Source organism: Megalops cyprinoides, chromosome 2, assembly GCF_013368585.1.
Source record: "Megalops cyprinoides isolate fMegCyp1 chromosome 2, fMegCyp1.pri, whole genome shotgun sequence".
NCBI lineage: Eukaryota > Metazoa > Chordata > Actinopteri > Elopiformes > Megalopidae > Megalops > Megalops cyprinoides.
The window spans coordinates 60,893,226-60,918,255 of record NC_050584.1 but is presented as its reverse complement, the minus strand read 5'-3'; the positions used below and the strand labels follow the sequence as shown (position 1 = coordinate 60,918,255).

At 49.3% G+C, this 25,030-nt stretch overlaps 1 protein-coding gene and 1 long non-coding RNA gene across 3 annotated transcripts in view; both read right to left on the bottom strand.

Moving 5' to 3' along the window:
- mpp7a (membrane protein, palmitoylated 7a (MAGUK p55 subfamily member 7)) overlaps nucleotides 1-13,983 on the bottom strand; it is an 89,126-nt gene extending 75,143 nt beyond the window's left edge. For both annotated transcript variants that reach the window (XM_036520656.1, XM_036520657.1), the window contains exon 1: nucleotides 13,918-13,983. In XM_036520656.1, coding sequence (XP_036376549.1) covers nucleotides 13,918-13,954 — 37 coding nt within the window. In that variant the 5' untranslated portion in view covers nucleotides 13,955-13,983. The remainder of the gene's footprint in view (nucleotides 1-13,917) is intronic.
- A 62-nt stretch (nucleotides 13,984-14,045) lies between these two features.
- Nucleotides 14,046-25,030, bottom strand: part of LOC118796648 — a 43,668-nt gene continuing 32,683 nt past the window's right edge. Inside the window, exon 3 of the long non-coding RNA XR_005004453.1 lies at nucleotides 14,046-14,120. This is a non-coding gene — a long non-coding RNA (uncharacterized LOC118796648). The remainder of the gene's footprint in view (nucleotides 14,121-25,030) is intronic.

The following is a 25,030-nucleotide window of genomic DNA, read 5'->3' as shown; positions in this document are numbered from 1 at the left end:
GATTCGGGACTGACACCTTAAGCCAATAATAAATAAAGGCTGTGAGGAGATCACAGCATATTGAAAGTTTTTTTTTTTTAAAGCGACGTTCGCACATTTTGGCCATTTATACAGAATGTCTACAGTATGTTGCCGCGGGGGGAAAAAAACAAACAGCCTGGGGTACAGACTGAAGCAATGATTGAATCCTGCCATCATCACTGTCTTAGGCCACATGAAGATCTTTAAACAAACACTAGTAATAATAAACTCCACAGGGGCTTACTCCCAGCTTAAAAAAGAATGGATTCTTCAATTCGGTTTAAAGAGAAACAGACCGGAGCCGATGGTTTCAAGATTAGACGGCCCTCTGAGGCAATGCGAAACGAGCGAAAGCAGGCCCTTCCAAATACAACAAAGACGGTCAGAGAGGGCAGTAAAGCTGCATCAGATAAGCCCGGGTGAAACCCTGGAGGTGCGTTTAAGCGGAGGAGAGATTAAAGGCAGATCCGCCCGGTGTGGAGGCCGCCCGACCCCAGCACGGGTCCTGCGGAGGCCCCGTCCGCCAACCATCAAAGGAGCCGCTCGCCGAGGGACCGTCCTCCACCCGCAATGCACCTCGCCGTGTTCGATCCGCGGGCGGGACCTCCGTTCCACGCGCCCGTGTCCCCGATCGCCGGGGCGCGCTGAAGACAAAACGTATTACCGAAAGGAAAAACACTTCAGCCTTTGGCTGGCGTTAACCTGACAGCACGCGTGATCTTCTTTGGAGATTGCCTAATTTATGAGCCAGTCAAAACGTCCCCGACGGCCCGTCTAGAGAACACACACCGAAAGGGGGGAACGTGGCCTCTTCAGAACCCCGGAATCGCTGGAACCTCTCGCATGTCTCGCGGAAGAGCTTGGCCAAGGCGTCGCCATGGCGACCAGGCCCGGCGGCTCAAGGCACCGCGATTCCCGCCAGTCGGCCCCGCCGCACGGCACAGCAAGGCGCCGCCTCCTCCACGCCGGCAGACAACAAGTGTGAACCTTAATGCTTTTCACACCGTGCGCTCTGACCCGAGACAGGACCGTGGGAGAGAGCTGCCAACAGGCAGGAGCCGAAAAAGGCCGGGGGTGAGGACACAGCGGGAGCCGTGCTGATAGCCCGGGGGCGAGGGAGGGACAGGGCTGCCATTCCATAAGCCGGTCAGAGCGCTCTTCCGCCCCCCAAATCCGCTCTTCCGCCCCTCGACTGGCCCCAGGGAGGGGAGACCGAGTGCTCAGGGTCTCGGCCGGGACTCTGCCGGGATCATCAGAACCAGACCCAGCTGCGGGGCATCTGGTCCCCTCGTTAATTTACAAGCTGGAAATTTGAATAACATGTCATATTATAAAAGATTTAAAGGACACAGGATGATGCGGGAGGGAGGGAGACGTGGAAAAGCCATCACAGCAGCAGACTCTCGTAAGAGGCTCGAAGAGGAGCGGGTCGAACTCCCCCCCACCCCCCAAAAACTTCACCCAACGGACCCAGAGCTCGCTTCATACAGTACGCTTGGAAAATTGAAAAAATCTTTCAGTTTAATACCCCTGTATGGGGAAGAGATCAATGGCGGATCCGGGGGGTTTGAATATCACAGGACAGCGCTGCACTTCAGTTAGTCCGCTTTAACTGACCGGCCTGACAGTGATGTTTAATAGGGCCTAACAGTTAACGAACACAGAGGGCCGGTCGCTGGCGCAGAGAGGCATGCGGAGGCGCCCTGAGGAGAGGGGTGGGTGAAACCCGACAAGCGCTCCCGAATCCTGACACGAGGGCGAGAGCGCCCCCCCCCCACCCCACTCGCCCCCCGGCTCTGCCCCTGTCCCCTGCATCTGCGGTTGGCTGCCGTGTGACCGGGGCTCGCTCTCCCCGCGCGGAGCGTGTCAGCGCTTACATCACCTCCTGTCGACTGCGCAGGGAAAAGAAATCTGGGTAGCGAGCGCTTTCCGCACGCGACTGATGGTCTTCTCAGACTCCCTCCAAGCAGGGGCACAGAGCCACTGTGCAAAGCGCTAAAAAGTCTACTGCAAGTAGCTTCCAATGTGCAGCGAGACAGAGAGGAGAGTGCTGTTACCAATATGATTAATTACCGCAACTGTTCTAACTGTAACTGTTGCTGCCCGACTGTTATATGTCAGTCATATGACTGGTTGGTCTCTTGTTTTGTGTTGTCGTTGGTTGCTGTTTACGCTTCTGCAATATGTACTTGTTACACCATCAAAGCATTTGAATTAAACACAGAGAGAAAGAGAGAGAGAGAGGGGGAGAAGGAATGGGAGAGAGACAAAAAGACCACAAACTCTGGACAATGTGGTCCGGGAGCTATTCAGGGCAGGGCTGTGCACTGGGGCTGCCAAGCTGAGAGAGTGAAACACAGTCCGGCCGTATAAAGTTGTGATATCAAACAAGCCAGCCAAGAGAAGAGGAAGTAACAGGGCCGAGCTTGCCCCCGCCACCGGGGCGGGTCCCCTTGTTTCCTCCCAGCTTGGCTCCGTCGCCTGATATCACATCTTTATACGGCTGGACCGCATTTCCAACTTGGCAGCCTCAGTACGCGGCCAGTGTTTTTGTTATAGCTATACAGTCCAGCACGGTCCTCGACAAAATAAGAGAGAGAGAGCAAGAGAAAGAGAGAGAGAGAGAGAAAAAACACTTGTTAAATTTGAAGCCAGCACCTCCAGTAGCTCATGGTAAAGGAAATGTCATCTCACATGGTGCCTCTGCTTCTCCATTCACATAGCTTCAATTCCTTCAAGTGTGATGGAAAACAGGATTGACAGCAGGTTTTTTTTTCTGTAATTTTGGGGGGGGGGGGGGGGGGGGTCATCTTTTAAATTCATCCCACAATCCATGATCTTACATGTAGTAGAGGACATTACCGCTTAAGTCCGGTGTTTTACAGAAGGGACTTTCCTGGAGTTGCTGTTTAGTTAATCTGTCTGTCAACATAATTGCTTGCTTGGTTGGCGAGCTGTACATGCTGTACTAATGCTTTCTGTCTCCCGGTCACTTCAGGACAGAAATTCAAATGGGCCAAAAACATGAATAAATCATGTAAATATACATATATAGCTATCCACAAACAAATTCGTATGAGTCATAAAATTACTGATACTAGTTTTTATTCCACATGCCAAAACGAACTACCAAGCTTGATTAAACATACGCAATTCCACAAATAAACAAAAGCTTGGTGAAATACAACCATCAGCATATTTTCTTGTTTAGGAAAGACAGAAACACCAGCAGAAGCCGTTTTCCGTGCGGTAAATGCAGGCTAGTGCTGGACTTGATTTAGGTAGATCAGTTCATCTGAATAGGACAGCGCACACGAGCTGCAGGGCCTGCTACACAGCTTAGCTCCAGCTCTGAACCCCGGTCTGTGTTTTCTTAATGACGCGTGGCAAAAATACAATTTCTACAGTATGTAGCAGCATACCATGAATATGTTCCAATACACCAAACTTAAACCGTTTATGGAGATCGTCGTACTACTTTTGGGCCAGTTGTTGCATATTCACGTTAAATCCTGGGTCAACACTTACAATCCATCAAGGGTAAAATTGCCAAGACTGTCTTCAATTTGGCCAGCTAGGTAGGTCAGAAGCTTGCAAGCCAAACGTACTAATTGCCAAGGCTAAACCTCTAAGAAACCCAATCGCCTATAAAACAAAATAATTTGGTCTATAGATTTTAAATCTTGTCTATGTAGTGATCAAATTATACTCTACATCGTTATCGTCACTGAAAGGCCCGCTATTTTTCCAAACGCATAATTCACACAATGAGGACAAAAATTTCTTACCTACCTTCTACCGATTTAAAAGTGGATTTAACGCGCAACGGCACGTCCGAAACACACGCATGAATAAACAGTAAACTTGTCAGTATTTTTAAAACGGTATATATCTAAAGATAAAACAAGACAGTGAGTTTTTGTGCAAGTTATTTTAACCGACGGAGCAGACCCATTTTAATCGTACAAAATCTGGACCAATATCTGTCGATAACGGCAGACCAGCCGTTATTGCTCAATCCGTACAGTATGCAAGGTACTATCCATTTTATTTGTCTTCGTTTCGGGAACAGAGAAAATCTGTCTTCAACGGTATGCTCTAGGTAAGATGACATATTTATAGCCATAAAACTCCATATCAATTACGCACGGTGCCTGGAGAAAACGAACTTGATTCTGAGAAACAGCAGAGGGAGATTAATATTTGAGCTTACTTTACTTCCCCTACTCGCAGGTGCAGAATGAGCGATTAGATTTGACCGTATATATATCTAGGACTTATTAAGGGAAATATGAACATCTTCGAGCTGTTCCAAAAACATTTGGACGTCTTCAGGGTCAATGTTTCAAACCTTTTTTTCGATGAACATGTTTCAGGCAGTCAGACTTTGAACAGAAAATAAAGCAAGGGGGAAAAAAACGAGCAGCTGCCTCAAGTTACGCTCGCTGTAAGACAAACCATTCGGAGTTTGATTTACCTCGTAATTTGGGACCCATCGGGAGAGAGATACAGACCCACCAGAGCAGAGGAGAGAGATAAATGAGTGAGTAAAATCGAAAATGGATGCTTTAAAAAGACGCGGCGAAAAGGCCGCTTCGGGCTGGGGGAGACATTAAGAGACGCGCAATCGCCAGAGGCGAGTAACGGAAACCGCTGCCTTTGCGCCTTGCGGCCAGGCGCGTGTTTGTGATCGGCTCGACCGAGGTTCCAACGGCTCCCGTGAACGAAGAGATCCCGTTTGACCCCCTTTTAAATATTTACCGAGGCGTCACATCTTTGCGTGTGTTTTTATTGCTTTATTCCTTTGTGTCAGTTTCAACTAGTTTCAAAGCAGTCTTTTAGAGCTGCAAAGCCAAAGTATAACAATAGCTGGCCGTGGCTTTTTGAATTAAGGCAACAGGCTGACACTCCATCACTAAGAACGTTATTGCATTATATTCCCAGTTGACACCTTCATCCGTAATAAATCTGAGTTACAATGCTTGCAAATATACAGATTCCACTACCCCTATACTGTATATAGCTGGATATAACTGAAACAACTACATTACATTACATGACATGCATTTAGTAGACACTTTTATCCAGAGTGACTTCTGGCACAGCAGAACACGTGTATCCATTCAAGTTAAATGAGCAGCAGTGTCAGACCAGGCTAAACAACACCCCCAGACCAGTGAGTGTGAGCATAACAGCATTCAAGCCTTACCACAGGTTAACTTGTGCAACCTGACTAGGCAAAGGAAGCCAAGTACACCATGATACATCAGTCACTAGAACACAGAATCAAAAACACATCATAATACTACATGTAAAATAAACATCAGATACTAGAAGTAGCACGACAAAACGTCATATCTTAAAAAAAAGGTAATAAATACTATGTAGACATCGGGATACAAGGACACAACTGGGGGTGCACTTAGGTCCTAAGCACCCCCATGTGCAACTGCAACTATTACTAATAATAAAAATGAGGAGAAGAAGAAGAAGAAATAGCTAAACAAACAAGCAAAAGTTTTCCAGTTCTGGAATCTGAATAGACAGCTGTTGGGTCCAGGCAACACACTGGCCCATGTCACTGCAAATACAAAGGGCCTCAGTAATTACAGCAGAAATGCTTCAGTAATGTCAAGTATCCTGCTTTGTGGAAATTAAGTGCAAGATATATTAGAGTACGTTCTGGAAAAACGACCCCATGAAGGCCACTCTGGTGCTACGTCTCTCAAGTTATATGAACCTTAATGCACATCAACAAAAAAAACTACACAGAAAAAGCCTTGAAATCAAACATAACTCACAAAGAGGTTCCAGACCGAACACACTTATCAAAGCCTGCAGCTTGGGCCAGACTTTTCAAAATGGATTTATTTATTTCCCACTGTGCCATGAACAGTCACTACATCACCAACCTCAAATCTACTCAACAGTTAGTCACACACCTGTACACTTCAAAAGAACCTTTCACCACAACACTCAGGGAGAAAAAAAATGAAGATTTCACTAATGGCCCTAATTGAATGCACGCTCTCTGCGTATTCAGCTGGTGTTCGGTGTTCCTAGAGCTTTCCGCCAAGCAGATTCTTTTAGTTTTATGCTACACAATATCTAGATCCGACTTATTTGCCTGTCAGCCAAAAAAAAAAAACCCCCTGAAAATGGCTGTGGTCCTCGAAGTGCTGACCTGTGTTTGAAAGAAGGCTAAGCGCACTGAAGCCCTCAGAGTGGACCGCTGGTGTTTTCCCGCCAGGCCAACCTCTGGAACCCAGGGCCCGGGGTTCTGAGATGGGTTTCGGGTTGCTCTTCTCCGGACCTGGATTAATCACTATCGTTCGACACAGAACAGGGCCTCCCCGGCTGCAGACAAAACACACGGGCCGCACCGAGGACTCGAGGCCAGCGACCTGCCACCTCCATTTATCATACAGAGCGAGCGCTTCTCGCACGCGCGTCCAAGACGCAGTGTCTCCTTTCTCTGCTCTGGGAAGCTTTTAGGAAACATCGGAGAGGGAAGCCCAGCGGTTTTGCGTGCACAAGGTTCATTTTCGGACAACCACACAAGCCGTTGGAACGGGCCAAAATATGCCTAGAATGTGACAGAATGGTTATACTTTAGTATACTTTATTCTTTACTTTTGATTGTGTGAGATACGATGGCTGGCTCCAGAAGGCTAATCATCAGGCTCTTTAATTGCTAAAATAAATATCCTCTCTCTCCATGTCACCTGAGATGTAGCGTGCATGTTCTGGTACAAATTGGCTGCTATGCATCACCCAGACACGTGCTACACATTGGTGTTTTTTGGGGCAAGTCCTTCTTCATCAAGCCCCCCCCCCATTATGGAGTAGTGTAAGATCCTTGAGAGATAATGAAAGGCAGAATATAAGTGCACTTATTTTAGGGATACCCAACTTTTCAACTGATGTGTATATGCTGTTAACTCTACTTCAAGTGGAAATAACCCACATGCAGTGATGTCCTTGAGTGTTAGTGTTCGGCGTGCTTTGGGTGAGGACAGAGGATATCACCATTGTGGCGGCAGTGTAGCATAGTGGTTAAGGAGCAGGACTCGTAACCGAAAGGTCCAGCTGTATAAATGGATAACATTGTAAAGAACTGTAACCTATGTAAGTCGCTTTGGCTAAAAGCGTCTGCCAAATGAATAAATGTAAATGTAAATGTAAGAACGCAGCTGTGTGGAGGAAACACAGCACTTGGTCTGAGCATCTGCAGATAATACCGTGCATTTTTAGCATGATGTTCCTGATGCTTCACCACTGGTACAGATGACACCTCTGTGTGATTACATTCTGGAGAGGACGTTCAGAAGTGTTAGACTTAACAATGGTGTGACCACTACCCAGGTTGCAATCAGGAGAGGGGCTGTTCTCTCACACCCCAGAGAGATTCCCTCTGACTGCATGAGAGAGAACCCAGCTGCACTGCCATGGTGCGAACTCTGTGTCACGTTGATGTTCTCAAGTCTGGCTGTGAAGTTAATTCCCCTATTCCATCATGAACATCAGGTCTGCCACCTACTGAACGTGGAAATCTCTGTGTTCCATTGGATTCAGTGTTTACCAACAACCATCATCCCTTAAAAATTGTGTGGGTGTGTGTGTGTGTGTGTGTCGAATATACATACGTGTATATATAAATACATACGCACAGACACACACAGACAAATAAAACTCCTCCCCTCATTTTTTTTCTCTTCCTCTCCCTCTCTCTCCCTAGTTTGCTAAAAACGAAGTGGAAATTTTCGTTCTGATGTAATTGGAAACAGGGACACTTTCCAGTGGCAACAAATTCTTGTGTTACAGTACTGTATTCCAATGGCAGGAGAGAGAGAGAGCGAGAGAGAGAGCGAGAGAGAGAGAGCGAGAGAGAGAGAGAGAGAGAGAGATGCTGTGTCCTGGGAGGAGGACAAATGGCCGGGAATCGGCAAAGTGCTCCCGCAGCGAACGCCTCTCTCGCGCCACGGATTCCAGATGCTCGGCATTCCTGACATCAGCGCGGAAAAAATTTACCGTCGGGGCCTAGAGAAATTTAATATCGCCCCATTCTTGTCATATCCCTCATAGCTCCGCCATTAGGCCCTGGGAGCTGTGGAAGCCATAAAGGCCCCCACGGCTAAATGATAAAAAAAATACGCGATCCCTGCATTTCGTTATCGGATCCGATTATGAAATGATTACCTTGTTTGAAACGAGGATGCGAGGGGACCGCCAAAAAAAAAAAAGAAAAAAGCGGGCGCACTCATTAGAGGGTGTATCTGGAAAAAACGTTTCTCCTCAAGGCTTCTCCCTTTCGCTGCCTTTTCCTGTCTCCTGGTGCCCTGAATAACAAAAGCAGGGACTCGCCTTTTTCAGTGTTGCAAAGGGGGCAATAAACACCGGCGGAACATGCCTGCACGGGCCAGAACAACACAGTAAACTTTTATGGGTTAATAAAATGGGGCGGGGGCGGGGGGGTGGGGGCAGGGGCGGGGGGGTGAGGGCAGCACCAATGCCTTCCATCACTGTGTTGGTTGATGTCACCAGGCAAGGGCACAACCCCTAATATCCGCATTGACAGCGGCGGTGGACTTCAGCGTTAGCTGGCTGTTTTGCTGCCAGCGGAAGCCGAAGACCATGGCGGTAATTACACACGTGCCACTTACTCCGTATGAACACTGGCGCAAAACAGAAGCTGGCCAAGGATGACACATAACTGTGCCAACTGATAAATGTCAAGCAGCTGGCTTGTACCTTGTCTGGCCAACCACTGAAACCTGGTCATGCAGCGCTTCTAATATTGTTGACTCCTTATGTTTTTTTTTTTTTTGCTTGTGTTGTACTCTGCCTCACTTGTAAGTTGTTTTGGATAAATGAATAAATGCAAAAGTAATGTAAGTAATGCAATTGAACATCTTACTGAAGCACATTAAATGGGATTTAAGTCTGAGATGAAAGATAATCTGCAGGCTTCTGGGAAATGTTGGATAATGTTGATATCAGGTGCAGCATCTATACAACCCACAGCTGCGCCTCAATGCAGGGCTGTATGTCTGGTGTTTGTGTGAATGAGCCTCCTCTCAGTAAATCCAAGAAACAGTGAGATTTGTTCAACTATTCATGATCTGAACTCCTCCCCCACCCCACTAACCCCCTCACCTCGGGGCCTGTCCTGGCTGCCTTGGGAGGGGCCCTGGGTATACCTGAAGCAGAGCTGGATGTGATCCCCCACTCAGTCCCACGACAGGACAGACCTTTTTCACTGGGCTCGCTAACGGGCAACATGAGGGTGAAGGACCCGCCCCTCTGACCCGCCTCCCACCACCGGGACCCGAGGGGAAACCAGACGTCCGGGAGGAAAGCCGCACCGACACCAGGCGAACGTGCAAACACAAGCAGTCAGATGCCAGAAAACAGATGGCTAGCCCCTGGGTCTGGAGCTGTGAGACGGCTGTGCTAACCGCCACGTTCCCTCTCCCACTCCGCCCTGACAGTACAATTACACCGCTACGCTCGATTCACCTCCCCCACTATCCCGTCAACACACCCCTGACGATTTGCACAAATCTCGAGTGGGGCGAAGAGGGAGCCGGGTCCAAAAAGGGTTCAGGACGAGGCAGTGCCCCCATCTGCGGACGCTGTCAGAGGGTCCGGTACGTTATGCGTAGTGAAAGGCTGCCATTTTCTGGAGAGTTAAAATCTGCCCCCAAGGCCACCGCCAGATGAAAGCCGTTGCAGCTGTGCTGGGGACAGCGTGTCTGAGGGGACTCACTAGTTCCACACGTTTCACCCTGACTTCCTCACAATGGCCAGCCGATTAGCTCCACACCCTTTTTGCGATTAATCCCAAATTTCCTGCCACTCAGGCTTTGCGTGTATCGGGTCCTGGGCCTGCAGTGCCGGTCCAAAAATCCATCAAGTAGCGGGTACAGAAATTAGCCTTCACAAGACATCCACCTCTCCAGTGAGCGAAGAACGTGGTGGTGTTGGGGGGGCAATTCCTTCTTCTCACTCCTCACAGTTTAAAAGGATTTAAACACGAGACACCAGCCAGTTCCATTAGCTGAATCACTCCTTAATCTGGTTCCAAAATACTTATTAAAACTCCAAAAGTTACAAAAAGAGAAAAAAAGAAAGAAAAAGAAAAAAAAAAAGAAAAGAAAAGGGTAACCCAACCACTAAGACGGTCTTTCCACAGTCCCCCTGGTAAAACTCTGAGGCCAGTTTTCCAGCGTTTTATTGTTTTTCAGGTTTATTTTTTTACTATTTGGTTTCATTTATTAGATCTTAATTTGAACAAAGATGTTTCTTTGCGGAGAGATCGGAGAGGCAGTGAAATAAAGACGCTCCAGCTGAGGGCTAACGCTGTGTGTACCGGCGAAGCACACACGGCTTCATATTTACTCTCAAAACACAGGCATAACGAGCGCTTCAACAAGACGCCTATACGTCGAGGACAAAGTGCTGCGCCTGGAGTTTGGAAGGAGAAAATATTGTTATTAATGCGGCTGTCGTCTAGCGGAGGATTGTTTGGTTTACCCGCGGGCGCTCGGCTCATGCCGCATGTTGCCGTGTCACGTGCCCGTAGCGCACCCGCACAAACCTTGGAGGGCGCTCACGGCGCTCTTACGGAGAGGCATGAAAGTGTCACACACCTGCTGTGTTCACAGCCCCCGACTGGAACCCGCCCCTCCCATCCCACCACCAGCTCCCACTCACGCCAGCTCACTGAGCTCCGTGAAGGGAAAGCAGTTTAAAATATCATTGGTCTTTAAGAGCTTAGTGGCTAAGCACAGCAAGTGCTATGAATTATGTCTCTTAACGAATCTCTTAATCTGTTCTTAAATCTCCTCCACTACGCACACACAGGCATCCATACAAGCCTTCTCACACATGCACACACACCTTTTCACACATACACGGAGCACACACGTGTACATACATGCATGCGTGCATGCGCACACACATACCCGACACACATACACACGCACGCGCGTATGCGCCTCCATGCACACACATACGCCTTCTCACACACACAAACAACACATGCAGACACTGACATAGATGCACCTACACACACATCTGCTGGCCAAAAAGAAACATACACACACACACCCTCATAACCCCGAGCGCTCAGCCATCTCCCTCCTCCCTCTCCGTGTCTGATCACAATTACACACAGTGCCTAAACTCATTCACCTCTCTGTCACGGAGCTATCTCAACTAAAACTATCAGCCCCCCTCCACTCCAAGGCCGCGACGCCCTGGCCGATCCTTCATCCTGGGAGGTACAGAGAGGAGACTTTGTGCAACAGCTTCGATCCATTGCTGCGTCCACCCGCTGTGCCTCATTATCCTCCCCAACAACAGCACCAATAAACAACCTCTAATGCGGCACGGCCGGCCCGGGCCGATCGGGTTTCTCCCCAGCGCGGCTTTTACTGGACTATCAATGAGGAAGGGATCTGCGACTCTTCCCTTACATGTTTTATTTGGAATTCATTTCATGCCAGTAATTGCCTCAAATGACTATAATAGTCATTGATGGTCTGGCTTTTCACTTTGTCTATACAAATTTCCACAACGGGTGCGTAATCACTGTCAGAACCCGGATCCAAAGACGAACACATTCTTTATCCATCACTTTTTCCTGCCTCGATTTTTTTTTAAACGTTCTCCTCTTTTTCTTCCTCTAGGGGAGGGGGAGGAGGGCGGAGATTGATATGTCTGAGGCAGTTAACGGCGAAACAGGGACTTGTCTAATTGAAGCCGGGCTTGTCTCTCACCATCTGTCCGCGAGTGGAAAAATCCTGACTGTTCTTCACTCTGACATCACGCCCGCAGGGGAGGTGGTGACATGTCCAGGGGAACAGGGTGCGGGGTGAGGGGAGCGGGGTGTTGGGAGGGGGGCGCGGGGGTCGGAGAGGCAGGGGCGGGGCGGGAGTGAGTGGACTCACCCTCTTGTACAATGTGTGAACGATCCGCCCGGCTTCTCGGGCGCCGACCCTCTGACAGCTGTACCTCTGCTTTAGCTATCACTGACGCACTTTTAAACGCCCGCATGACGCTCCTATCAAACTCCTCAGCGAGACGTAACTCAAAATTTTAAATGTTCTGTGACAGTCTATAAATCACTCACATAAGATGTGTACATGCTGTTATAAACTTATAAACTTACAAACTCCACCCGTGTGCCTTTAAAATTTCTACATAAACAACAGCAAGTTATAAGGGTAGTAAGTCAATATTATACAATACACTATAATACACTACAATATGACACAATGCACATAGTATGATTATTGCAGTATAACGTACATACTGGAAATAGCTTGATTATAAATTTCATAAAAATGTGAGGAGTTACCAGCAGCCATTTTTCATTAGGAAAATTACACATTGTTGCTATAGACTAATAAACTATAGACTAATATCACTACAATATATACAAGGTGGTAGATATTCCATTACTAAGTGTACTATAGGTCTTGTCAAGTGTAAGTTGTAAGTGGATAACTTACAGTACTAGCAATGACTTGTATATGAATACAGCCATATAAATATAAGTACATTTACATTTTACATTTATTCATTTGGCAGACGCTTTTATCCAAAGCGACTTACATAGGTTACAGTTGTTTTACAATGTTATCCATTTATACAGCTGGATATTTACTGAGGCAACTGTGGGTTAAGTACCTTGCCCAAGGGTACAGCAGCAGTGCCCCAGCGGGGATTGAACCGGCAACCTTTCGGTTACGAGTCCTGCTCCTTAACCACTATGCTACACTGCCACCCCAGTAGTATGGCCCAGTATAAATGTACAAAATGTATAACTATATGGACATTTCTCATACTTTTATACTTACAGTCTAGTATAAGTTATGTCCACTTTTATATTAATTATACATTAAGTGTATATTAATTATACCGGCATACATATGCCTACACACTTACATCCCAATACAGGTAATGTATATACCTATACACTTGGACATCTGCATTATAACTGTACATCAAATAAACCAAGAAAGTTAAGTCTATATACTAACAGTCCAGTATTAGTAATGTCTGGTATAAATGTACATTAATTATACCTACATACCTACACTACATACATGTCCAGTGTAAGTGTATAGGTGTAACTACTGCCTACTACAAAGACACAGGTATATGCTATGTCCAGTACAGGTAATGTCCAGTACAGGTATATCACTTATGTCCAATACAGGTATATCAGTTATGTCCAACACTGGTATATCAGAGGTGTCCAGTACAGGTATATCAGAAGTGTCTACTATATGAATACCAGTGTGTCTGCTTTAAGTGTATAGGAATATTCATGCCAACACAGTTACAGCCCAATACAGGTAATGTCCAGTATAAGTATTGTAGTATACTTGGCTTTTGTCAGAGTGCACAAGGTAACTTGTGGTAGAGCTTGAATAGAGTGATGCTCACACTCACTGGTCTGGGAGTGTTGTGAGCCTGGTCTGACACTGTTGCTCGTTTAAACTGAATGGTTACACTCATGTTCTACGGTAATGGAAGTCGCTCTGGATGAGAGCGTCTGCTAAATGCACGTAACGTAATGTGATGAATATCAGTAGTGTCCTGTGTGAGGGTAGAGTGCTGTGCCATAGCAGTAGGTTGCGTGAGTCAGAGCAGCAGCGCGGAGAGAGTGCCGCAGCACAGCACTGAGGCGGGCTCTCGACCCGGGCCCTCCAAAGGGAGAAGAGAGGGGGGCCCATCACGAGAGAAAGCACAGACGGCGGCTCCGGGACCCGCTGGCCCCGGGGTAACAAAAGAGCCAATGTTCCCCTGGCCTTCCCTCCCGCCCCCGCAGAGACCGGGCCCCCGGGGGGGGGGGGGGGGGGGGGGGTGGCGGCGTGACTGTACCTGTGTCATTTCCAGATCCGGCGGACAGCGCCGGCATGGTTCCTGCCTGCGGAATATCACACGGGGGCGTCGATCAGTTAGCGGGGGTGGCGGGGTGTGTGCGGGGCGGGGGTGGTGGTGGTGGTGGGGGGGGGGGAGCACCGCCGCACTCGGGGGGCCAAGCCGTCCTACAGCCACAGATTTACGCCATTGGCGGCAGCTCCCTAGGAAAGAACAGAGACAGGATTTAGTACCCCAGCGGGCCCGGAACCCACATGCTTGTGTGTTGTGAGTATCACAAAGAACGGCGTGGACGAGGACCCAAGACTATCCCCCCAACCCCCTCTACCCCCAACCCCCCACCCCCCACCCCCGTCCCAGACGGCCACAGACGTGCGGCGTGTCAAAGTTTCAATTCATAAATTCACAACCTCGGAGAAACATAATTCAGCTGCAGCCTTCTCCTCCTCCTCTCCCCAGCACACGACTCAGGGCAATAAAACACAGAAGGAGGGAAAACACGCTCATCTCCTCCCTGCGGATAATTGGAAGAAGGTTCCTCGAGAAGAGAGAGGCGTCTTCTCTCTCGCTGCACGGAACCGGGAGGTGTTTGCTCATTTTCGAGGTTTCCAGGAATCACGGGCGCAGAAAGGAAGGAGAGGAGAAAGAACAGAAGGGACAGGCTCCCGTCGGGGAGGAGGATATACGGGTGGCGCGCTGGAGCGGAGCGGGACACCGCGCGGGCCTCGCATGTGCGACCCCTGACCCCTGTACGCCGTCCAACTCCTGCAGGTGGTGCTACTGTGCCGCGGGGTCGGGGGGGGTTGGGGGGGGGGCTCCAGACTGCAGGCTGCTGCACCTCTTCACCAGGCCTGCTGCTCTGCTGCTCTATCCCTCCAGCCTAAGCCAATGCACAGGCCCTGCGGTCACGCTGCCCTCCCCTTCTCCTCTCTCTCATTCTGCATTACATTGCTGTCATTTAGCAGAGGCTCTTATCCAGGCTGATTCACGTAGGTTATCCATTTATACAGCTGGACATTTACTGAGGCAACTGTGGTTGCCTTAAGTACCTTGCCCAAGGGTACAGCAGCAGTGCCCCAGCAGGGAATCAAACCAGCAAAGGATTACAGTTACAATTTACGATTTTGGTAACGAGCACCGCTATACCGCTACCCGGTTTTGAGAAGGCCGCACTATCGCTAATACGCGACCCATTTATCCAGCTAGATATGTACTGAGGCGATTGTGGGTTAAGTACCTTGCCCAAGGGTACAGCAGGAGTGGCCCAGCAGGGAATCGAACCAGCAACCTTTCGGATTTCGGTTACAAGCCCTCCTCCTCAACACTACGCTACACTACTGCCCAGTTTTAAGAAGGCTACGCTATTGCTAGCACAGGTACACATCTCCAGGACGTTTCTGGCATGTTTTGGTTCCGGCATTTTGAGGTTTGAGGGATCGCGGAGTGAGGGTCGTTCATACGGCCACCCGGCGGCCAAACACAACATCCCTGAGCCCCCATCCTGTTCTCCGCACACTACAGCGACCTGCTGCCTGTTCGACGCTTAGCGCGGCACGCTAACCTGCCCCTCAACCCACCTTTGGAGCTTTCCTGTGATCCAATGGAGGAAAAGCGCCGGGCGAGGCGTCGCACGTGGGAGGAAGGGAAGACTGAAAAGGGGCCGAGTTGAAAGGGGGGGGGTGGGGGGGGGGGGGAATCGCGCTCCCTGTTCCAGTTTCAGGGCCTCCCACAGCGGGACGGGCGGCAGGACGCGGGCGCTGGCATGGGGTTCCTGACAGCCCTTTTCCACGCACCACGCGGTGTGTCGGCGTGGCAATTTGGCTCCGCGTCCTGGCAGGGTGGCGTTGCAGCCGGGGCCTGGCAGGGCATGATCATCTCATTTCATTCCCGGTGTACACACCCCCCCCGGCCTCCCACCCCCCCTCCTGCAGCACTGTGGCCTGGCGACCGCTCGCTGGCCCGCTCAGGGTTTTCCGGGATCTGCTCCACCACCCCACCGCCTCTCCATCATCCACCTGTCAGAGGACTCCCATCATCCCCTCCTACAGGAAACAGCCCTCCATCCAAGACATCTGCATGAACTCAAGGGCCCAGGGCTGGTGGTGATGCTGAGCGTGTGCCTGTGTGTGTGTGTGTGTGTGTGTGTGTGTGTGTGTGTGTGTGTGTGCATGTGTGCACGCACATTTGCTTGTCACATGCAGAAGGGAGAGTTTCAGCAATGTGGTGAGGAGAGGGTTAAATGGGATTAAAATCAGGCTTACAAGGGGTTGTCTGGTAGCCTCTGTCAGAGTGGTGTGTCCCTGTACAGGCCATGAGGGCTGGGTGGGGGTGGGAATTGTGGGATAGCGGGATCCTCCATGTGGGCCACAGCCTGGGCCTGTGTTCTTTGGCTGCTCAGAGAGGTCAGTCAACAGCATGTGTGAACGAGTCCCGGAGAAGATACGGCAGCAAAACAAGGGTTCTGAGACCCTGTCCTTCACGCTCCGCTTCACCCCGGCCTCAGGTTCGAGCGGCTTCCTCACAGAGAACGAAGGGCTGGAACGGGGCAGACGACCCGTCCAAAAAAAGGAAAGGAGCTGCGGAGTGACCCCCAAGGGGGAGCGCGATAAACTGGCCCCTTCCCGCTTGGCGGGCGAGAACATCGCGGGATATTTCGCGCTGCGAGCGTGCGCAAAAGCGGACAGCGGCGTGGAGCCGAGGCGCGAATCCAGGTATACATATCCCGGAATACCACTGTAGCGCTGGATTACTGCTGAAGCCTGGGGCCGTCTGTGTGAGATACGGAGGAAAAAACATAACACTGCAGGTGTGGAGAAACCACATGAAAGCAGCCCGTTCACCAGAGAGCACCTGAATCTAACATGCACTGCAGTGTCTGACACATTACATTACATTATTGTCATTTAGCAAGCACTTTTACACAGAGCAACTTACACAGGTTACAGTTTTACCCATTTATACAGCTGGTTACGTACTGAGGCAACTGTGGGTCAAGTACCCCTTGCCCAAGGGCACAACAGCAGCACCCCAGGGGGGAATCAAACCAGCAACCTTTCAGTTATGAGTCCTGCTCCTTAACCAGTATGCTACACTGCCGCCTATTTTACCTCTATACCATTTTACATCTATGCTGGTGGGTTTTAGTGTTTCACGGTGAGGTGGAGGAGGGGGGGGCGGAGGGCATGGGTGGTTCCCTGCCGCTGTTGTTCCGCCTGTCTGAAAACAAAGCAGGACAGCCGTGGCTTGGGGGGGGGGGGGTCATCCCGGGTGTGGCTGTAGCCAGGGGCCAGGCCGAAAAAGAGATAACTGTTTACACAGCACAAAACAATCACAGGAGTGATTGCTTACACACACACGCGCTCGCTTGAACGCCATCAGATGTCCTGAGGAGATGGGGACCCTTGCCAAACCGCATGGGGAAGGGTCACGCAGAGAGCCCGGGGCTCCCGATGCGGAGCGGCGGGCACGTTTTTGTCATAAGAGCCTGTGATGACTCTGACAGAGCGAGCTTCGGGGGATCGATTCGCCTGCGGCACGCCGATTACCAGCTGCCACGCCGCATCCTGCGAGGGATTACCGAATATTCTGAAACCGGACCCCCCGATCCATCTTTCCACTCCGAGCCCGAGTCCGGGGCCAGGAACCGCGCCGCAGTGTCGAGTGCACCTGAAGACGTTTACAATGCCCGCAAGACCTGTAACCGCCGGCCTTAAAAGAAACACTGAAAAAGGGATTCGTTTTTTTTTTTTCCTGAAAACGTATTATTCCAGCCGTGCCGTGCTTCTGTAGATCGCATAGTATCAAATTTTTGGAGGTTTCTGCAATGTGGAAAAGAAAGAAAAAAAGAAAAAAAAAAAAAAAAAAAAAACTTGATCGCAATGAAAGGTATGTTTGAATTTCCACCGGGGCCTTTGTCACCTATGAGCCTCTTGTGATGCTGGTGCCATCTAGTGGCCGACCAGTCAAACTGCGGCTCCTGACATGTTTCCGTCCTCCCCAAAGTCCAGCTGTGGCTGGCTAGACATGTCCAGTGCCCCAGAAATGAAAGGCCTGCATGTTAGGAGACACACGCCGAAACTGTTTTGTCTTGATCAGTGTGAAACCCGAAGTAAGGTAATTATTTCAAGAGAAAACAGCTGGGAGGGAGACACAAACGAAAGGTATTATTTTTTCCATTTTTCAAAAAAAAAAAACAGGCCAGTCCAGCCCCAGCGTGTGGGTGGGAATATCCCAAATCCCAGCTGGTCACCACCAAGGGAGGGAAGAGCCGTGGAAAAATAGCCCCCTTCATCTGACACCGAAACAAGCTCGCTGCGCCCCCTTGGATCTCTTAAAAGACATGGGGCTCCAGGGCAACATAAATTAGTGCCTCAAAAGACAGGGCTGGGTGAATACCATGTTCTTGCTCCTATCTGGAGCTGCGCGGCGCCAGGCGGCCAATGAGGGGGTGAGATCGAATGCACAGCCCGACGTGGCTTGAATGATTCCGCATAAGGTCTCACGCTCCCAGGCCCCTTCCCTCTTGCGCCGTTAACAGATCGGGTTCGAGCGCCGCACTGCCCACGCGGGTTCGGGAGGAGGTGAACCGCGAGTGGAGATGCAGAAGTCATTTGGGCCGGGCCTCTCAATACTGGTGTTTCGTCGGGAGATTTGTGAATGAGGCTTACAACCGCCTCCTACACCGAGGACCAGGTTTTCTCTGGGTTAGAAGAATAATAGCTCTTTTCCACGTGATTACGGTTGGTGTTGACCTCTGCGCCGGTTTCTCTCTGCAATCCTCCCGTCTGGCTTGGCTCGGTCTCTACCCCACTAAAGCAGAAGTCCAGTCAGTGCTAACAGAGCAGCCCACAGATGTACGCTGGCTCCGTTTGACAGTGTAGCGTAGTGGTAAGGGCTCGTAACTGAAAGGTCGCTGATGTGATTCCACGCCAGGGCACTGCTACCCCTGCTACCCCTTCCTCAGCAAATATCCAGCAGCACATGGATACCATGTAAAAACTGTAACCTCTAGAAGTTGCCCTGGATAAGGGCATCTGCTAAATAACAACAATGTAATGTACTGCTTAACGTCATGTAGCATCCAGGCTACTGCTAACAGACTTCCAGTGCAGACTGAAGCTCAGGATCTCTGTTTAGTATTCAGTGTTCATCCCTCATCACATGTTAGAGGTGAAAGCAAGGAGCCCCCTCCACCAACACCTCTCTAGCCTGGTGTCATGGAAACAGGGCTTCGGTCCCAGGACACACCGGCAGCCTCGTTTCAGACACCCGGCCCTGCCACTGCGAAGGGACAGCTAAACACAGCCTACATGGGGCCCCCTTGTGGGCAACGCGGACATGACACGCAAATCCAGACCAGCCATCTGTGAGGCCCCTGCCAGGGGGATCTTTCCTGAGATGGATTCCCTTTACCACAAGTGCCCTTCAACCACCCACCCCACCCCCCCATTGGCATTTAGCAGATGCTCTTACCTAGAGGGTCAAGCAGAGAGCCCGGGGCTCCCGATGCGGAGAAGCGGTGACTTACACAGTGACTTACATCAGTCACAATGTCACCCATTTATACAGCTGGATATTTACTAAGGCAATTTGGGGTTAAGTCCCTTGCCCAAGGGTACAACAGCAGTGTCCCCACAGGGAATCGAACCGGCAACCTTTTGGTCACGAGTCCCTATGCTACACTGCCGCCCCAATTGACTCTCTCGCCCTGCAGTTTATTCAGCGACCCCCTCCAGCAGAGTCTGACTCCGGCTGGTAACGCCCGAGGCCGCGGCCATAACTCAGGCCGGAGGCTCGCTCCACTATTAAAGGCGTAGCGTGTCATTAGCGAGCACGTGCGGTTTCCAGACCCACGCCGCTGTCTTGTTTTCACATGTGCACGCGTGCGCTCCCATAAAGTTCATACGGTGACAGAGAGCACACGCTCTTCCAGTCAATAAAACCCCTGCCCAAATATTTGTGCCGTGATGCCGGTGAGCTGGGGCAAGACCGCTGGAGGAAACGGGGGTGGGGGGGTGGATGGGGAGAGAGAGGGAGGGAGGACGGTAGGGAGAGAGAGAGAGAGAGAGAGAGAGAGAGAGAGAGAGAGAGAGAGAGAGAGAGAGAGAGAGAGAGGGGGGGGGGGAGGGAGAGAGGGGGAGGGAGGGAGGGAGGGACTGAGGGAGAGAGAGATTTGAGGGCCCTGGTCATTAAGCAGGTCTCACAGCACTTGGCAAGATTTCGTCAAACCGTGAGGCTCCGGCCACCACGGGCTGCAGAGGGGAATTCCATGCGCCTGCGGCTTCGTTAACAGGCAGGAGAGACGCTCACACCCATAAACAGCGACCGCAAGAAAAACAGCAGTGGCATTATGGAGAAGGGGGAGAGAGTGGGAAGGAGAGAGCGGAAGGAGGGGGGGAACACAGTTCTTAAAGGTGAGTGGAAAGTGTCTGGCAGTAAGCAAAGATCGGCTAACATTTAATTAGGTTGTGATACCGAAACCAGCAAGGGCACCAAAGGGCCACAAAGACACAGAACAAAACGATGTTATCACCATTCCAGTCCACTAGGTGGCATTACTACTTCACAAGACAGAGTGACAGTACAGGGAAGTTGCTGAAGTGATCACTGCAGACGTATACACTAATCAAGCCAGTAAGGTCTAACACATTAATTGATCTCATGAACATCAGCAATAACTGAAAGTGTGTGCAATTTTACAACATGACCCAAGTGCACAACTGAACGTGGAAAAACTGTACTTAATCACACTGGTTCCTTTGTTGTTCTTTATGATGCAACATTATGACACAATTAACTTATTCAGCACTAGCAGACAAATAACTTTCACATAAAGAAGCAGAAAGGTGGCAAAAACACACACACCTATGGCTGCATTCGTGCACACGCACACATACACACACACACCATAGATACACACGTAAGCGCACACACACACACACACACACACACACACCATAGGAGCACACAGGCACACACGCATAGACACTCAGACGCGCACACACACACATACACATACACACGCAAGCTCATTGCTGTGCGCTCACTACATTTAAAATGGAAAAGTGTCTGATTCCTGACAGAACTCGTGTGGAAGCCAGCTCTGGATGTCTGCTCTGTTTGTGGAAAATACAACGTCTGAATAAAAGCCTTCTTCACACGGCTCCCCCGAGGGCCGCCAAAACCGTCACCTTGTCCAATCCTATTAGGCTGGTGAAGTTGTAGGGTCGGCGCATTACTCTCTGTTTACGGGGACACGCCAAGAGGGCTCCATTTTTAGTTGTTAAGTTTATGTAAGATCGGTGTTCATAAATAAATGTGCTGGCCAGGCCCGTTATTGGCTCGGAGCAGAGAGGGAGCGAAGATGGGGCCGGTCCGAGGCACGGCGGACAGACCGCAGGAAGCGGAGCATACATTCTACCCCACGGACTCGATCACTGCATCTCTTCCATAGGATTACGTAGCGCTAAACATACCGTGAGAGAGAGATAGAGGGAGAAAGGGAGTGAGGGGGAGGGGGGGAGAGGGAGAGAGAGAGAGAGAGAGAGAGAGAGAGGGAGAGAGAGAGGGAGAGACGGGGGGGACAGAAAAAGAGAGAGGCAGACAGCGGGAGAAAGACAGGGAGACAAAGAGAAAGGAAAAGAGAAGGAGACAGAGGGAGAAAGAAGGAGGCAGACATGAAGAAACAAAGAAAGAGAAGGAAAAATAGAGACAGAAAAGAAGAGAAAATGAGAGAGGGAGACAAAGGGAGAAAGAGAGAGAAAGGACTCAGAATGGGTCAATGATACTGGAAGATGAATTAAGGATGCTTTAGACAAAGCAGAGTCAAGGCTGCAATCACCGCCGCAGCAGCCAAATTCCTCAAACTGTGTGAAGAATATCATCCAAAAGGCTCTGCAAAATAAAACCTCTTTACTGATAATTCTATCATTACTTGTTTGCATGCCTTGAGGAAGGACGAGAAGGCTTTGACTTTAACCCACATTCCTCCCGTGGTTCTGATCCTAGGAATATGAGATCAATTCACAAAGAAAGACTCTTCTTGCGCGTTCAGGTTCGAGGGGCTCCTGTGCTCCACGGGAACGCGAACGATATGAAAGTGCAGGGGACCGTGACGCGATACAATACATTTTTAACATTTTAACGCCAGAGGAGGCTTGTGGCTGAATTAAGCCTCTCCACCTCACATCCCATGGTGTCTACAGGATCGGGTCGGAGGAGGGAGAGACACAGGCTGGTTACGCTTTTCAGCGACCAGAGGAGGCCATGTGCTCTTGGTGTGATTGTTAGCGCCGCTGTTTAAATGTGACTTTAACCACTGCATTAAAGGGTAGGATGCGCCTCTGCCTCCAGCTCTGCCGACCTCACCGCGCAGCACCGACGTCATTTTACCACCCCGCCAGGGTCTTCCTTTAACACAGCACACTAACAGGGCTGATTCCCCTTAAATAAACTACGCACCATATTAAACCTCTTCCTGCCGCGTTTCATTCAGTTACAACAGTGTAAAAGCAGATGAATGCAGTCCGTATGGTTACATTCTAAAAAAAAAAAAAAAAAAAATGAAAAAGAAAAAATAAACATATTAGGCGATGTTTAAATTCCTGGGTGCTGAACTGATTCTCTGCACGTTTACTTACTAAACATTATGGCAGCAGCTTTAAAAAGAAACAAAGACTTTTTAAATTTAATTTAATTTAATTTAATTTTTAATGTAAAATTTTTTAATGTAAACATTTTTAATGTAAAATCTTTAAAATGAGTGATAACCTCTCTCTGTTCACCTATGCACTTGGACACAACGTGATGTGCTGTGGCTGATTATTGAATTATACCTATCATTGACTGATAATGTTGGTCTTCCATCTTTAATCTGTGCATGATCTGTACACCTTATCTGATGCAGTCAGATACTACACTTCAAAATTTCTGTTTGTTTGCTTATTTTTTGACAGAGTGGTTTGGCTCGCTGTTCTGGAATCAGTCCTCCGCTTCAATATTCTCTCTGATTGTATTTTACCATCACCTGTCAGTTAAGTTTTATTATGCATAGGCATCACAGCATGAACACTGATAAGACCTGGCAGAGGTCAGCTTTTTACAGGAATGCTGCTCCAGCACTGTTACTACTGTGCCTAGGGTCCACACCCAACCTAGCCACAATGTACTTAAGCCTACATTATGAGTCATGAGTTAAAAAGGTCACTTTTTTGCATTCCTTACACAATGCAAAGAGTTCCCTGGTTGCAGAAATTAACAAAAAATATGCACGGAAGGCAAAATGAAGCCTTTCATAGTAAGCTGAGGACAAAATTATGTTGTGCATATAATCAAAGCTTCAGACTGCTCGTTTGAGAACTGGCTGTACACTCTACTGACAACATCAGTTAGACCACAGCTGGTCAGGGGCCACAAGGAAGAGCATGGTTATTTCAGTAGTGGTGACCACAAGGGGGTGATGTTGAACAATTTTTTTCCGCTCAAAGCCACCATACCGGAGCAAGACGACACAATACCGCTCGTGTCCACTACAGTTAATCCGCAGCTGCGCAGCAAGTTTCTGCAGCATCTGGATTACCAGGAACTGACAGACGGTGTTAATCAAACAGAGTATCAACCAAAAAAAAAAAAATCAACACATTACCCTCACATTAAAGGTAATGTGCTTAACACAATAGTTTACCACACTGCAAACAGGTCCGGCCGGTATGTTGATAAAGGCGTAGATAACATTCCCCAGAGGCAAAAGTGTGGCACTGCGCCGCATGTAAAAATTCTGCATGAGGTAAGGCTTTGCCTCTGATGTGTTCTGCGGAGAGAACATCGAAACAGTCTGCAGCTTCCAGGTTTCACTCTCACTCATCCGAACAGCACGGCAGAGACTACATTACATTATGTTATTGTCATTTAGCAGACGCTCTTAACCAGACTGACTTACATAGGTTACAGTTTTTTTTTTTACAATGTTATCCATTTGTACAGCTGGATATTCACTGAGGCAGTTTTGGTTTAAGTGCCTTGCCCAAGGGTACAGCAGCAGTGCCCCAGTGGGCCCCAGGAGTCCTGCTCCTTAACCACTACGCTACACTACTGCCCATCTGAGCTAGCGGGAGCCACATAGTGTTTGGAGCGCAGAAAATCAGAACCAGAGAGAAAGAGGCGTAACAAAGCAAACCCAAAACCCTGAAACCACATGCCCACTGGGGCGAGGGGGGGGGGCATAAAAAGGAGCAGGTTTCAATCACTGCTAACATGGAACAGGAGTGCCCCCCCATGAGTGGACACCACACTGCTGTTCACGAACTAATCTAATATGCTGCTGTTTTTCCTGCAGGCATTTCCATCTGGGGCCTCATACACTCCAGTTATTACTGTTTTACAAACATTTATTAGTTAATGAGTTCCAGAAAAGCTACAAACGGATATGCTACCATCAGAAAATCCTGCAACGATCCCGTCACTCAGATACATCTACATGAAGGCGTAGACAGAGAGGCACATGATATTAAGAGAAAGACAGAAAGTGCAAAGTTATAAATATTGTTAGAAATCATAAAGGAACGAGGAAACTCAAGTCTAGAAAAAACTAGAATCGTGTTGTAAGGAAGGAAAGGGCGATTATTCACCTTCTTAGTTTAGCAATGGAAAGCGCATTGTGTGATATATGAACCACTACAATACACAGAGACACACACATATGCGGAGAGACACAGATATATGCAGATACAGACAGACAAATGGAAATGCAGACAGACAGACAGAGACACACAGTCAGACACATGGAAACAGGGACAGACATAGGGCTCTTTTTGTTTGTGTTATGCGGATCCAGTGGAGATTTATTGATCGTCACAGCATGCGAACTGGCTGATGTAGCAGGCTCACTGAGCAAGGTGAGCCGTCCTGATGGGATAAAGATCAATGAATGCAATGATCCAGAAGCAAGCCAACATACACAAGCAGACAGGAGACGACAAGGGCAAGGGCAAGCAGATGGCCATCCCCGAGGAGGCAGGCGGATGCAAGCTAACGGGTAGACACAGGCAGACAGGACCGCAGAGCGGCTGTGAAGTGCAGGCTGAGGCCGTGGGCCGTGGGGGGGGGGGGGGTGTCA